Source organism: Oryx dammah, unplaced genomic scaffold, assembly GCF_014754425.2.
Source record: "Oryx dammah isolate SB20612 unplaced genomic scaffold, SCBI_Odam_1.1 HiC_scaffold_14, whole genome shotgun sequence".
Taxonomy (NCBI): Eukaryota; Metazoa; Chordata; class Mammalia; order Artiodactyla; family Bovidae; genus Oryx; species Oryx dammah.
Genome location: NW_024070198.1, coordinates 26442602 through 26457110, shown reverse-complemented (window position 1 = coordinate 26457110; position 14509 = coordinate 26442602). Strand labels below are relative to the sequence as shown.

General features: G+C 40.4%; 1 protein-coding gene across 2 annotated transcripts in view; it reads left to right on the top strand.

Moving 5' to 3' along the window:
* Positions 1 to 8675: 8675 nt before the first annotated feature.
* The window catches only part of SORCS1 (sortilin related VPS10 domain containing receptor 1), a 156226-nt gene continuing 150392 nt past the window's right edge, over positions 8676 to 14509 (top strand). For both annotated transcript variants that reach the window (XM_040254393.1, XM_040254392.1), the window contains exon 1: positions 8676 to 8735. In XM_040254393.1, the coding sequence (XP_040110327.1) occupies positions 8678 to 8735 (58 nt within the window). In that variant the 5' untranslated portion in view covers positions 8676 to 8677. The remainder of the gene's footprint in view (positions 8736 to 14509) is intronic.

Here is a 14509-nt window from a genome sequence, read left to right as displayed (position 1 = left end):
AGTTATTCAGCCTCTTTTTCTCCACTAATATTTCCTACTGTTTTCTGGCTGAATTCCCATCTGGTATGTGGGTACTCACCAAGCCTGCTAATTTTGCCTGGGCTTCTAAGATCGGACCGGGGAGGCCTCAGTGCCTCCTCTCCTTCAGGAGAACAGAAAGACGCCTGTGGCCTACGTAGGTGGTGATTGGTATTCCACATAAACGCAGTTATTCAGCCTCCTTTTCTCTGCTAATTTTCCAATCTCTCTCTATATCTGTAATTAAATAAGTTTTTTCCTAGGACGCCGACTCCGTCCCCACCTTCAAATTACCCTGGATCCACTGGGGCTGGACCCCGGCAGGGTATGTGCTCTTTTTTTATTTCCTCTTGCTTGATGTGTTCAAACAAAAATTTGGAGGTTTCTGCCCTTGGTATTCTCTTATGGAACATAATTTCTCTGGGTCAGACTGTCTTCAGCAGCAAATTAGTCAGGTTTCCATTCCTTGACGCTCATTTTCTGCCTTCTGGTCTGAAGTTCTCTGTCTGTAACAAATATGAAAATAAAGGAGAATTGAAGTTCTCTCCTCTTCTTGTTTCCCATTAATGCAGTCCCTTCAGTCCGAATCAGGACCTTTACACCTTCTTCTCATTGAATTTACAGTGGGCATAAATACACACCTCCTGGTATCCCTGGCATTTTTTTCCTCTTATACTATCACAACTTTAGCCTTCCAAGCACTCTTTCTTAAGATTGTATACAAGCTGTAAGTGTCCTGAAATTTGAGAAAACTCCGTGTATCCTGCTCATGCAAATACCACTTATCTCCCCCTCTGTCCCTTTGTCATTTGCACACATTAATTACATCCACTTTATTCTTCCTTTCCTGACTGTAGAAATTTTCTTGTTTTTATTAATAGTATTGGTTTATTACTATTGATAATAACGCATAAATACATCTTCCATGTTATTGTTAAATAAATTACTGATAAGTATACTGATCCCTTTGACTATTTCTCTACAATTCTAAAAATTCCAGAGGTGACTTCCATTATGAATTTTGAATGTACATCTCCAGTAGCATTTGTTTTACCTTTATATGCATTTTGACTTTGAGCTAGTCAATAGAAGATAGATAAATTCGGTATTTTCATTTAATAGGCTGCAATAAAATAGAGATCTCTCTCATTAATTTTGTGTTCTGGCATGGAACAGTCTCTAAGATACATCGTTGAGTAAAATTAACAAGTTGCTAAAAATACATAGGGTATGCTACCAGTATAGTTTCAAAAGACAAGAAGAAACCTGCCTTAAAAATGCTGTATGCTCCTCTTTTACCTCCATCCCACATTCTTTGATAATTTAAGGTATTTTTCTCTGTATCTCACTGACACTGTTGTTTCTGTTTCAGGATCAGGCTCATGATCTGGTCATGTTCCCTGGTGTCTCTCTAGACTTTCTCATTTGCATTCAGAAACAACAAAGACAAAGATGGGGAGGCACCGTAAAAGTGGGGAAATAGGAAGGAGAGAGGAAATTCAACCAATGGAGTAGGAAGTCAAGTCATTACATTAGAAGATGGGAAAGTGGGAAAGAGGAGGGAAACTGTAGAAGAATGGTTTGTCCCAACCAGTTTAGAAGACCGGTTGATGTCTGCAGAGACCCGTGCTTACTTCGAAGCCCTTTAATTTCTCTTTCAACTTTCTGTTTTCTTTCTACTGAGCACTTTGTGTAACAAAACCTCACCTCCCACTTCCCTCCTGAGCTTTATGTATTCCCTCATTCTGAGTCAGACATCCTATTCTTCACTTTGCTCTCTTTTTTTCTGTCTCTCTCCCCTGCATTTTGTTATAAATGTCATATAACTTAATGGTCAGACTTCTCATTTGGGAAGTAGGAATGACAAAATGCAGACTGTAAAGAGCTTAAGGGTGTTGGCCATGCTGATCCTTTGTAGCCATTATGCATTTAATAAACTAAGCAGCATTTTTATTTGTCTGCTTCTATTTATTTGTTATTTGTAGTAGCTACCATTGTTTCAGTAACTCCGGGAGTTGGTGATGGACAGGGAGGCCTGGCATGCTGCAATTCATGGGGTCACAAAGAGTCGGACACTGAGCGACTGAACTGACTGACTGACCAGTGTTTCTGGAAAACCAGTTAACCATGTGGAGATCAGAAAAAAGCAAGCAAGCATGTTTCTCAGGCTTACAGGAGAGGTTTAAATGCCACCTTTAAGATACTTTTTATTTTTTCCTAGCTCATTTCTCCCATAAGATGAGACCTCAGGCCCAGCTGCTTTGTTTAGGAGTGAAAACTATAGCTTTAACCAGGACTTGCCTGATGGTGTTTATCTCTGAGAGCCTAACTGTAGTGTTATGTGAAGAGGAAACCCTTGACTACAGAAGAGACCAGAGGGTCCAGCCGCCAATACAGGCCAGTACTTTGCTGCTGCTCCCAGCAGTAGATGGGGCCACTCGCTTTGTTTATGGGAAGCCTGCGGGAACATGAATGCTTCTTCTAAAACAAAAAGGAGGAAGGCAGGTGTCTCTAACTCTTGAGCCTCTGTCTCTCTGCAGATCCCTCCTGACTCCTCCCTTGGCCATTAGCTGCAAATCTGACTCTGAATAAATAGGTGCTCTCCCATCATAGTGTTTATTTTTTAATACTTGCTCCGTGGTTATCTCCATCAGTACATTTTGTGGATCCACGACATTTATTGAGTAGTATATTAAACTGGTATAAACTCAGACAAAATGCCAGGAGAATGATAAACTAGTGACATTTTTGAGTTTCTCTGTAGAAAATGTCTACAAAGGCTGCATTTGGCTGATTGTATTTCAGAAGGCTGATGTTTCACTGCTAACTTCACAGCGCAGTATATCAGACTGAGTGTTTTATTTGCATTCTTGACTATGATAATCCTTAGGTTTTATTCCAAAATGGCTCCTAAATGTGAGCACTGGCTTAAGATACTGGAAGCATAGATGCAGGATTCTGGCTTGATCTTGTTTGTATCAATACAGCTGAGTCTACTATGTCCTGAGGGCTTTCACCTTCCTTGGGCAGAGAGACCTACACATGGATAGATGAGGACACAAGTTATTTGGAGCCATTTATAAACTTATGTGCATAACTTTCTTCAGTGCCATCCTGTGGCTTTTAGGATCAAATACAAAACCTTGACATGATGTTGTTGCTGTTTAGTTGCAAAGTCATGTCCAACTCTGCAACCTCATTGACTGTAACCCTCCAATCGCCTCTGTCCATGGGATTTCCCAGGCAAGAATACTGGAGTGGATTGCTGTTTCTTTCTCCAGGGGATCTTCCCCACAGTACAGTACAGTTCAGTTCAGTCGCTCAGTCGTGTCCGACTCTGTGACCCCATGAATCGCAGCATGCCAGGCTTCCCTGTCCATCACCATCTCCCGGAGTTCACTCAGACTTGTGTCCATCGAGTCCATGATGCCATCCAGCCATCTCATCCTCTGTCGTCCCCTTCTCCTCCTGCCCCCAATCCCTCCCAGCATCACAGTCTTTTCCAATGAGTCAACTCTTCACATGAGGTGGCCAAAGTACTGGAGCTTCAGCTTTAGCATCATTCCTTCCAAAGAAATCCCAGGGCAGATCTCCTTCAGAATGGACTGGTTGGATCTCCTTGCAGTCCAAGGGACTCTCAAGAGTCTTCTCCAACACCACAGTTCAAAAGCATCAATTCTTTGGCGCTCAGCCTTCTTCACAGTCCAACTCTCACATCCATACATGACCACAGGAAAAACCATAGCCTGGACTAGATGGACCTTAGTCAGCAAAGTAATGTCTCTGCTTTTGAATATGCTATCTAGGTTGGTCATAACTTTTCTTCCAAGGAGTAAGCGTCTTTTAATTTCATGGCTGCCATCACCATGTGCAGTGATTTTGGAGCCCCCCAAAATAAAGTCTGACACTGTTTCCACTGTTTCCCCATCTATTTCTCATGAAATGATGGGACCGGATGCCATGATCTTCGTTTTCTGAACCCAGGGGTCAAATCCATGTCTCCTGTATCAGCAGTGGGTTCTTTACCAGTGAGCCACCAAGGAAGTCCTAACATGATGTACACAGTGCCTAAATTTTCATTTTATCTTCTGTTGATCTACTGTGAAAACTTAGCCATGTTTACTGTTTATATACTAGTAGATACCTCTGTGGATCAACTTCTATTTGACCTGCTGCCTTTTTACTTGATATTTATCTCTAAGGAGAATGCTCTGCCACTCCCTCTAGCGATTGATCATATCATTACATATCCATGAAAATTCAATCTGTTTTACTCTAAAGGCTTATGGAACATTCTCCTGCAGACATTTCTCCTATGTCTTCGAATACCAATTTGAATATTAGAACTTTTGTCTAACTGGATTACTGTCTCTGCCATAGCTGTATGTAAAGCTAGGAAATCTGTAGCCCTTGTTCTTACCACATAAGAGGACATTGGAATATTTCAATAAATAAATAAGAGAATTCATTCATTCATATGGTTGATCTCTGGGCTACTGACTCTTTCATTTTGTCTGTTGATTCATGATGAGAAATCATTTCTGTTAATGAGGTACCCATGATAACCTAAGAAGCTTTTATTACCAACATGAATTTTAATTTTCACATGAGGATTAATATCCCCCATCTATCTACACATACTTGCTGTGAGCCAGGAATCTCTTAAGTGCTTTAGATGTACATTCTAGGAAAACTTATTTTAGTCTCATTTTATCCTTAAAAAATAAAAGCACAAAGATGTTAAGTAACTGAATGTCAAACATGCAGATAAACTGAGAAATGCTGATATGGCTTGCTGTGTACTTCATTATTCAAAAGCAGTTGGTAAACATTTATTGAATATCTAGGTATGGCATGCATGGTACCTAGCACAGTTTGAGCTTGTCTATCAGTAAGAGCAAATGAGTCACCATTTGAAACATGGCCTAATCTGTGCTATGCAAAAGAATGTGCAAAGTTCTGGATGTCTCAGAAGGGATAACCAACTTAGTTTAAGTGGCACCCCCACTGGGGAAATAGTTTTCAACTTCATTCATATGCAGCAGAGCCACAAACCATAAGAGTTAAGAAGGTAGAAGAAGGGTAAGAGGTCATTCCAGGCAGAGGTGCCGATACGTGCAAAACACGCATGAAGATATTCCTTAATTTCATTGAAATTCAGCTCCAGAAGGGAATTCATTTTCCCAATTAGACATAAAGACAATATAAAAATATACAAGATATAGCCACCTACTGTCTTTTTATGTAATTAAAGGACCTTGCACCAATATTTTTCATCTCATTTTCATAGAGAGATTCTTTCAGAGTCCCAGAATTGAACAACCCAATATAATATTGGATATTATAGTAAATATTGACCAGTGTAAACATTTCTATATATCTGTTGAGGAAACATTCTTCTCTATGCTCTGGTAAGCACAGAGAAAGTAGTGATAAAAACAGAGTGCCTGCCTTTTGGGAGCTCAGTGAAGTAAGAGGAGCAGTTATGCAAAGAGATCCAGCAAATCATTATGAACCATGATGGGGATGGTACAGGGCAATCTGGAAGCATAAAGCAAAGCTGCCCAAACCTTTGTGCTTAATACCTGAAATCAGAGCTACTAACATGATTGGGTAGAGATTCTTAATGCCATTTTTGAGATCTCACTTCAAATATGAGATCATCAAGGATTTCCATAATTGAGTTAACATTAATTACCTCACATGTTTATCTTTTGTGTGTGTGATGTGTAAGAACACTTAAATTCTACTATCTTAGCAAACTGCAATTGTATAATACATTGTTCTTCATTATAGTCACCGTGTTATACATTAGGTCCTCAGACCTTATTCATCTTTTAACTGAAAGGTTGTGCATTTTTATCATTTTCTCCCCATTCTTCCATTCCCCAAAGTCTCTGGCAACCACCTGTCATTATTGTCATTATTGTCATCAGCATCATCATTAAGCCCAACAACTGGTCTTAAAACATACAGAAAACCATTCAATTCTACAGCTCCAACTAAAATGCATAAATGAGCTAGAAAATGATATTTTGCAGGTCATCTGCAGTGATGTGTTTCCACAAGGGTCTGGTCAATGACAGCACCATTAAAACCAGCACCTCTGTGAACATTTAACATTGTTTGGCTTCCGCTCTTGAGAACTCACCAGTGCCACAAAGTAAAAGCAAAAATAATTCTTTATAATCTGTGACTGAAGATCTAAGAGGCACCCTTAGGCCTCCAGGAAAAAGGACGAGCACATCAGCAAATAAAAACTGTGGTCTGACTTTAAAGTTTTATTTTGTTACTGCAGTTTTACTATACCTGGGAAAATCTTAGGCGAGGTAAGGAAGTTGATAGCCACGGTAGATTTTGGAGAGACAAAGGACTCTGTTTTGTCCCTGTCTCTTTTCATTAGTTAATAAGAGGAACATGTCACTTGAAACAACAGCTCCTGCCTTTAGAGATAATAAAAGATCTTAAGAGATTTTGATTTGAGGTCATGAGCACATGGAAAGATGAAACTAGATACAGAATAATCATTTTGCGTCCTGTTGATACTAACCACAAGCCAAGCAGGTTATTTAGTTTGCAGGGGAGTGCACCACTGTTTATGGGATGCCAGCATCATAGATGTTGGTCATTTCAAGGAAGAAACTTGCAGCCATTAAGGAGGGAAGTGACCAACATGTTACTACCTAGTAATAATTTACAAAAACCAGTTACCTGCTGAGCTTTCTGGTTTGAGGGTTGTTGGGAGCTTGTCTTTATTTTTAGTGTTCATGACTGTGGTCTCATCAGTAGAGGTTGATTGAACCCAGTCAATGCTTCACTTTGGGCAGTGGAGTGCTACCAACCGTGGACAAGCAGTCACTACAGTGGATGACTGAAACGATGGTGAAAGTGTCACATCTTCCCATGTTCAGATTCTAACCAGGTGAAATGACCAAGTGCATGTCCTCTGTGTCTTTGGGGGGAATTATAAAACCCTTGCTGGGACCATTCTGCCTCCTGGGAGAAGAAAAATACAGAGTTTAATTTTTCAGGCGTAGGGGCTCTGAGTTTTAGGCCATGTGTCAATCAAAGCAAAGTTACTGACAGTGATAATAGGGCCTTAGGAGACTTTTTAAGATGAACAGAGACTAATCAGGCTAAGCCTCAGACTCGGAGTTGGAAGATAAGGTCAAATGAGAAGTGTTCTGGGGATGCCCATAGGATAGTGATTAATTTACTTACTTCGAAGAGCTCACAGACCATCATACACTCTCCCTATCTTCCTCCCCCCTTACCTTCCCCCCATTCCTTCTTTCAGTGTTTGAATATCTATTATGTTAGAGCTCAGGCTCTATTTTATTCATTTATACATATGAATATAAAGTGTTTAAAGCAAAACTCCTCCATGGCTCTCAGTTTGATGTAGGGGGGTGGGTGCTTTTACACGGGGAAAGACAAAAATAACTCTAGCACACTGTTATAGGGTTTATATTTTAAAAAAGAAATATTTGTGGTAGGAAGAGAAAAATTTTCCTGGTGTAACTGGGAACTAGGTAATGGAGGAAGTGACATTTCAGATGTGCCTTAGAATAACAGTCAAGGAAGATGAGGTGAACCTGGAAAACAGCCTTTCATGCTGGAGAGAAAAGCACACAGAGGCTCACAGAGGCTAAGGAAGGGCAAGAGACACTTTCAGAAGTGGCATGTCTTCCCCTGTAGCAGGAGGTGACAGCAGAAGCAAGATGCACCTAGGGTACCACGCTGAGACCTGAATGTTTTCACCACTTACATTTTCTCACATGGATTTGATGGTGGAGCTGAGGGGCTCAAAGGAGGCAAAAGGAGACCGGTTTTAAGGCATGTTACCACCTTCCACTTGGAAATGAAACAAATAAATGAAAGTTGTGCAAGTCCTGATAAAAAAAATTATAGACAATCCCAAGGTTAATTAATCTTGTTGAATGAAAGTCTTACGAGATGGAGTATGATGGCCCATATTACTTATGTAACAGAATAATTATTTTCTATTTAATATGGCTCACTGCAAGATAAGACTAAATAATATGTGCCTCCAAGGCATTTTAAATAGACGTGTCTTTTACTTACATTTGTGGCATCCAGCACACATCAGAAAGCAAATGCAACTGCATTTCCTCCTCAAACTGGTTCAAAAACACAGAGAATGGTCACCCTGCGCTGTTCTGTCCACTACATTTGTTGGGTCACATGGTCTATCCATAGGATAGTAGTAGATAATTCTGCACATTTCAAATAAAAACATTAATTAGATCAGTTTGCTATGTAGATCACTGTTCAAGTCATCCAGCTAAAGCAGCTTGCCTGGCATCTGCCCGCTAAGTCTTGAATGTTTAATATACTGTCAGTGAGATTGTTGCATATGACATGTGTGGGACTTATTTGCAAATCTGAGATAATAACACACAATATCCTTGCCAGAGTTAAGCCTGGCCTCCATCAAATAAAGGTTTCATTATCAGCTTTATTTGAAGTGGAAATTTTACTGTCAGGCTATATCTATAAATACAGTAGATGTATCCCAAGGATCGTGGCTTTAAAGTCCCGTGGATGTTAGTATAATAGTTTGTGGGGCTCAGCTGAGTTTCTCTGGGGCATGTGGGGTTTCATTAATGTTGATATTTCTCCATCATTTAGGTCTGTGATGGGATCAAACAAGGAACCGGACCTTGTACATCTAGAGGCCAGAACTGTGGATGGTCGTAAGTAAAGCCACTTTTCCATGATGCTCATAGGAATCATTTGTTTTCTGGATCTGCCATGAATTACATCTGTGTTAAGGGAAATCACAGTGGCACTAATCTAAGTCATTTGGACCTGAGGACTTTTTTTGTTTAGTGATCTAGAGTTGTCTTGATAATTGTCTACAACTCTCATCCAATCAGGGTGTTTTTCTTTGCAGGTGATGAGAAAATTCCCAAATCCCTTATTGATAAAGTAAACATGTATTATTATTGTGTTCAGTTCAGTTCAGTTCAGTCGCTCAGTTGTGTCCAACTCTTTGTGACCCCATGGACTGCAGTACATCAGGCTTCCCTGTCCATCACCAACTTCCAGAGCTTACTCAAACTCATGTCCATAGAGTCAGTGATGCCACCCAACCATCTCATCCTCTGTCGTCCCCTTGTTACTACTGCTTTTCTGATGTGATTTTTTCACCAGTTTCCTTGTTTTAACAGATATCATCCAGGCAATACCTCACGGTCTAGTGGGAGATTCACAGAATACTTGGTTTGTAGGAAGGAATCAAGCAGCAGAAGGGAAAAGTCAGTTGGTAGCTCTGAATGCCCCTGGTTAGATTGGCTGAGTGAAGGACTGTGTTTCCTGACTTTAGCACTCGATGTGGAGGGAGTTGAAGATTCACAATCCAAACACATGTCTGTATGGCTCACAAGTTCACTCTCTTGTGTGACCTTGAAAGTCTTTATGCCTCTGTTTCTTCACTGTAAATTGAAGAATTTAATAACAGTGATTCCTTCGGTAGCTAATATTTACTGAGCACTTGCCCTATACTAAGAATTATGCTAAGGGATTTCTATACTTTATCACAACTATCTTCACAACTTATATGTGGTTCCTATTTTATGGATGAAGCAATCAAGGCATAGAAAGTTTAAGTAATATGGTTAAATGACGTGGATTTCCTTCCCATTCTTTGGTCCTAAGGATCTCCAGAAGGGCTGAGCATTTCAAAGGGTACTACTGGGCCCAAGATGGGTGCTGCAGGTGAAAGAGTAAAGGGGGAACTATAGAGAAGAAAAAAAGGAGAGAAAAAAGGCAAGTGAAAAGGACGAGGTCTCCAGTGTAGAGAAGAGGAAGAGAATGGATTCTCCAGTCACCATGGAGCCGGGAGGCTGGTGGAGGTTGTCCAGCACTGAGCAGAGGGCTATAATCCAATTTTGGAGACCTTCCCTCCTTCAAAACTACCCCTTACAGTTTACAGACTTTACCATCACTGACACTGAGCCTGTCTATATGCCCTCCACTCTTCTGATGCAAAGGCAGATGATACCCATGGCTTACCAGCTCACCGCTGAAAGCAGCTGGTCACCACACCATCCACACTCTCCAGAAACCACACCTCCTTCATCACTGTGCACTCACAGGGAGATCATTTCATCTCCAGAGGTTTCTTTCCCTGTGTAGGGGATGAATATATATATCTTTGGCTGAATCAGTTGGGGGACAGATCAGGGTCCAAGCTGACCATCTCCTTTCTCCTTGTAAACTCAAGAGGGGCTGGGATATGCAGCGTGCCCAGCTTGTGCCTGACACAGAATAACCTCAGCAATTTAGAGCTGCTTCCGCTCCTCTTTTAAAGTGGGCTCTCTCTGGTGGTGACCAGAGCTGGCAATGTTACCTTGGATTCCAAGGTTCAGTTTTCAGTACACAGTAGCCAGAGCTGTCTTTTCTGAGGTCAGAAGTTACAGTGTCATCTGTCCATTTTCTCTATCTCATTTCACTCTGGGCCCTCCTAACCTGGGGGTCTGTGGATTTGCTTTTAATTCTTAGACCTGCAAGGTCTATCTCCCTATAAGGCTCTAATACCTGGTGTTTCCTCTCCTTGAAATTCATTTCTTCCCTCTTCCCTGACCAATTCATTATAACTCATCACTGGGAATCATCCAGGTATCCAGTTAAACATCCATTTTTTTATAAGTTTTAATTCTGAAATAATTTTAAACTCACATGAAGTGAAAGTTCGTCAGTCATGTCTGACTCTTTGCAACCGCATAGACTGTAGCCCTCCAGGCTCCTCTGTCCTTGGAATTCTCCAGGTAAGAATACCGGAGTGGTAATACCGGAGCCTTTCCCTTCTCCAGGGGATCTTCCTGACCCAGGGATTGAACCTAGGTCTCCTGAATTGCAGGCAGATTCTTTACCATCTGAGCCGAAAGGGAAGCCCCTTAGACTCACATAGAAGTTCACACACACACACACACACACACACACACACACATAGTAGAGTTCCCTCAAATCCTCCACCCAGCTTCCTCCAATGATAACGTCTAATATAACCACAGAATTATATCAAACCAGAGAAAGCATCCCTGGTTTCTTAAGACTTCTTAAGGAAGTCTTTCTTGAACTTCTAATCTAAATTCGTTTATTTTGTGTTTGCTTTCATCCACCTCCGTTATTTATCTTTATGGTGCTCATCTTAGCTTGAAATTACGCATTCCATTTGCATGGTTATTTGATCATAACTTTTCCTCTCTACCAGCCTATAAGTAAGTTCTGTGAATGCAGGAGTCAAGTATACCTTTGCTTGATAGTGCGTCTCCAGCACATTCCACAGTGCCTCCATGTAGAGAGAGCTTACTGAATGAACGGATACGTAGTTGACCAATTTTCAGTCAACTGGCTACCTAAACTCACTGACAGGTTTTATGAAAAATCTAGTGCCCTGCGTCTCAAACTTGAACATGCATACAACCCACCTAGGGATCTTGTTAAAAATGTGGATTCTGATTCAGTAAGGGCCCAAGAGTCTGCGGGTGAAGCTGCTGCCAATGGTCTGTGGAACATGTTTAAAGTAACAAAGTCTCACAATGAAAAACTAATGAAAGAGCTTTAGGGTCTGTCTCCCATGACCACACTCCTTGTTTAGAAAGCTCTGGATGAAATTGGTAGCATCCCAGTTTGCTTCTGTTTTCCAGCTTTGGGGGATTCGGCTGCTTTCTGGATTGTGGCATCTAATGCTCTCACCCTGTATCCTAAAAGCAACAAGACAGTCACTTTCCCCGATCGGCACATTTTCTCTCACCGAGCAACATTCCTGTGCTCCTTGCAGGCATGGAGGCTGATAATGCCAAACTGTCATCTCAGGCTCAGCTTTCACAAGGCATGAAATGCATCAGTTCTAATTTTATTTATTTATTTTCCTTTTTTTTATTTTGCAAAGGCAGCATCTTCAGAAACTATCCAAGAGTGAAAATTAAATATAGGGATTTAATTTGAAACGGTATCCCTATCAAAACAAAACAGGAGAAAAAACACAAAACCTGCCATTGAAATAAAGGATATAAGCATAACACCTGACCTGACTCAGTGTAAAAAAGAGATTTTTTTTTTTTTTTTGGTATCATCTTCCCTCTGTCTGTCTATGTCTCTCCAAGAGAGTCAGTAACCATGGCTTCAGATCAAAGAAATAGAGAGGAGGAGGAAAGAAAGAGAGAAAACAGAGAGGTCCAAGTAGCAAATTGTTAGCAAAAATAACTGAGCGTATATTTATCAGAATCAGACTCCAGGCTAGACGGTTGCTCCCAGAAATCCAGTATCTATGTTACCTCTCTCTCCACATTCTGGGATTGGGTTTCCTCCTTTGTTTCTCCATCCTTTCTCACTGTTTAGTATATGAAACCCATCATTTGTATTCAAGGTCATACATCTGGTAGAGCATATGCCCAAGTAATACAATTTTTAAAAGGTTTGTAGCAAGTTTTTTTTTTTTTTCTGATTTTAATGGGTTTAGGAATTTTGTCACCAATTCACTGAAACATGTGATACACAACAAAATCCCTCTTTATTTTGCTCATCACCCTGGGATGGATGGCAAATGCTTATCTGAGCTTGCTGTTGGAAGTTTAGTTTTAGCCTCATCTCAGATCTCCCTAGATTACATTTTATAATTAATTTCTTTTTCAACTGAAATCTCCATATTTGAGGGGAGATTAGCTCTGGAAAGCTTTTGCTCTATAAGGGTCTGTGACCGACATAGATGTTTCTTGCTGACTATGCTCTGAAATCTGGATGTTTTGTAGTTTACACCTGTGACAAGGATGTTATTCTTTCTTGTACTACCTCTCTGCCTTGGGAGGCAAGCTGAGGAGAGCAACCTCAATTACAGTCAATCATGGGTTGTATTATTGGAAAATTCTGAACGTATTTATTGTACTTGGCATTTGTTATTGGCCCCTGCATTCAACTGTGGACAAACTGATATATTGTCATCCTGGAAACAAAGATTTTACTGTTTAAATACTGTGTGTGTGAGGGGGAGAGAGAGAGAGAATGTGCAGACACATATGTATGGCATGTACCTAATACATTAAAACTGCTACCCAGCATATGAAAATTATAAAAAGGAAACATACATTCTATTGATTTACCTAATATAGATATGTGTGTGTGTAAATGTAATGTATATAATGAGAAAATGTTGACCACACTGTTAGATTGAAATCTTGAAAGGTCACATCTTATTTAATCTTGGTTCTGTGTATAAAGCATAGCTCAGAGCCTGGTACATTTAATGTATATTGACTTAATGAAAATCTCCTTGTCACTGTATGGGCAGGTCTTCATAAAGACGGGGCTGTAACCATAGGGCGTCTAGTCCCATAGATCTAATGGATGAGATGAGCATGAGAAACTCACAACTCCCTGAAATCCTGTGCCACGTTGTATGTATGCGTAATCTGGGGGAAAAGAGCAAAACTTTTATCACAATTCTTTGCATGATAATTATCCGTGGGTCTATAGTCTTATATTTGTGCTTGTCTATAGACATTATCTTGTAAGAGAACCTGCAATACCAAGTTTGAGCTTTATTGCTTCTCCATTTTATTTCTGGAATGAAAGACCTGGCCAGTGACCTGAATGTTTTCTGTACCCATGATGATCCGTGCCAGCAGGGACAGGGGACGGGGAACAATTACTGGTCTCCTTGTCTATTTACATGAGTCCCTAACCTTGTAACAGCTTGCCATAGGACTAATCTCCTTCACTGAGGAAAAACCACCTTAGCCCTTTAATGAACTGTGAAAATGACTGCCCCACACTCTGAAATGAAACTCAAACCAGTATCTTATAAGCTGAGATAAAAATCAAAGGAAACTCACAACTTTGTATAACCACTATGCCACTAATTCCGGCTATAGGTGAGAACTGGATATCTCATTTCAACTTTTTTGTTTTCCACCCCTCCGATCAAATTTCCATATTGAACATCTTGCATGTCAACACCTGGATCAGGGACCCCTGCTGAGACACTGTGGGAAGTTGACAGAGACCTCAGTTCTCATCAGTCCCCAGTGTATTAGCAATGAAGTGGTTTGAGGTTATACGATAAGCGTCAATCACTTTTATACCAACAGAAGTAGCAACACTGACAGTAACAAGGAGAAGCAGTACTCCACTGAATCAAGTGAAAAGTAGGTCCACTTTCTGACTGTCATTCCCATTCCCTAGAGTTGGTATTTTTTAAAAAAATATGTCTTCTATTGTTGTTGGAAATCTAGTTTTCGTCTCATTTCAGATCTCCCTAGGTTACATTTTCTAATTAATTTCTGTTGTAATTGAAATCTCCATATTTCAGGGGAGATGAGCTCTGGAAAACTTTTGCTCTATGAGGGTCTGTGACTGACAGAGACATTTCTTGCTGACTGTGCTCTGAAATCTGGATTTCATAATTTTTTGGACTTATACAGAGAAATGTGCGTGTATACATACATACACACTCACAAATATTCAT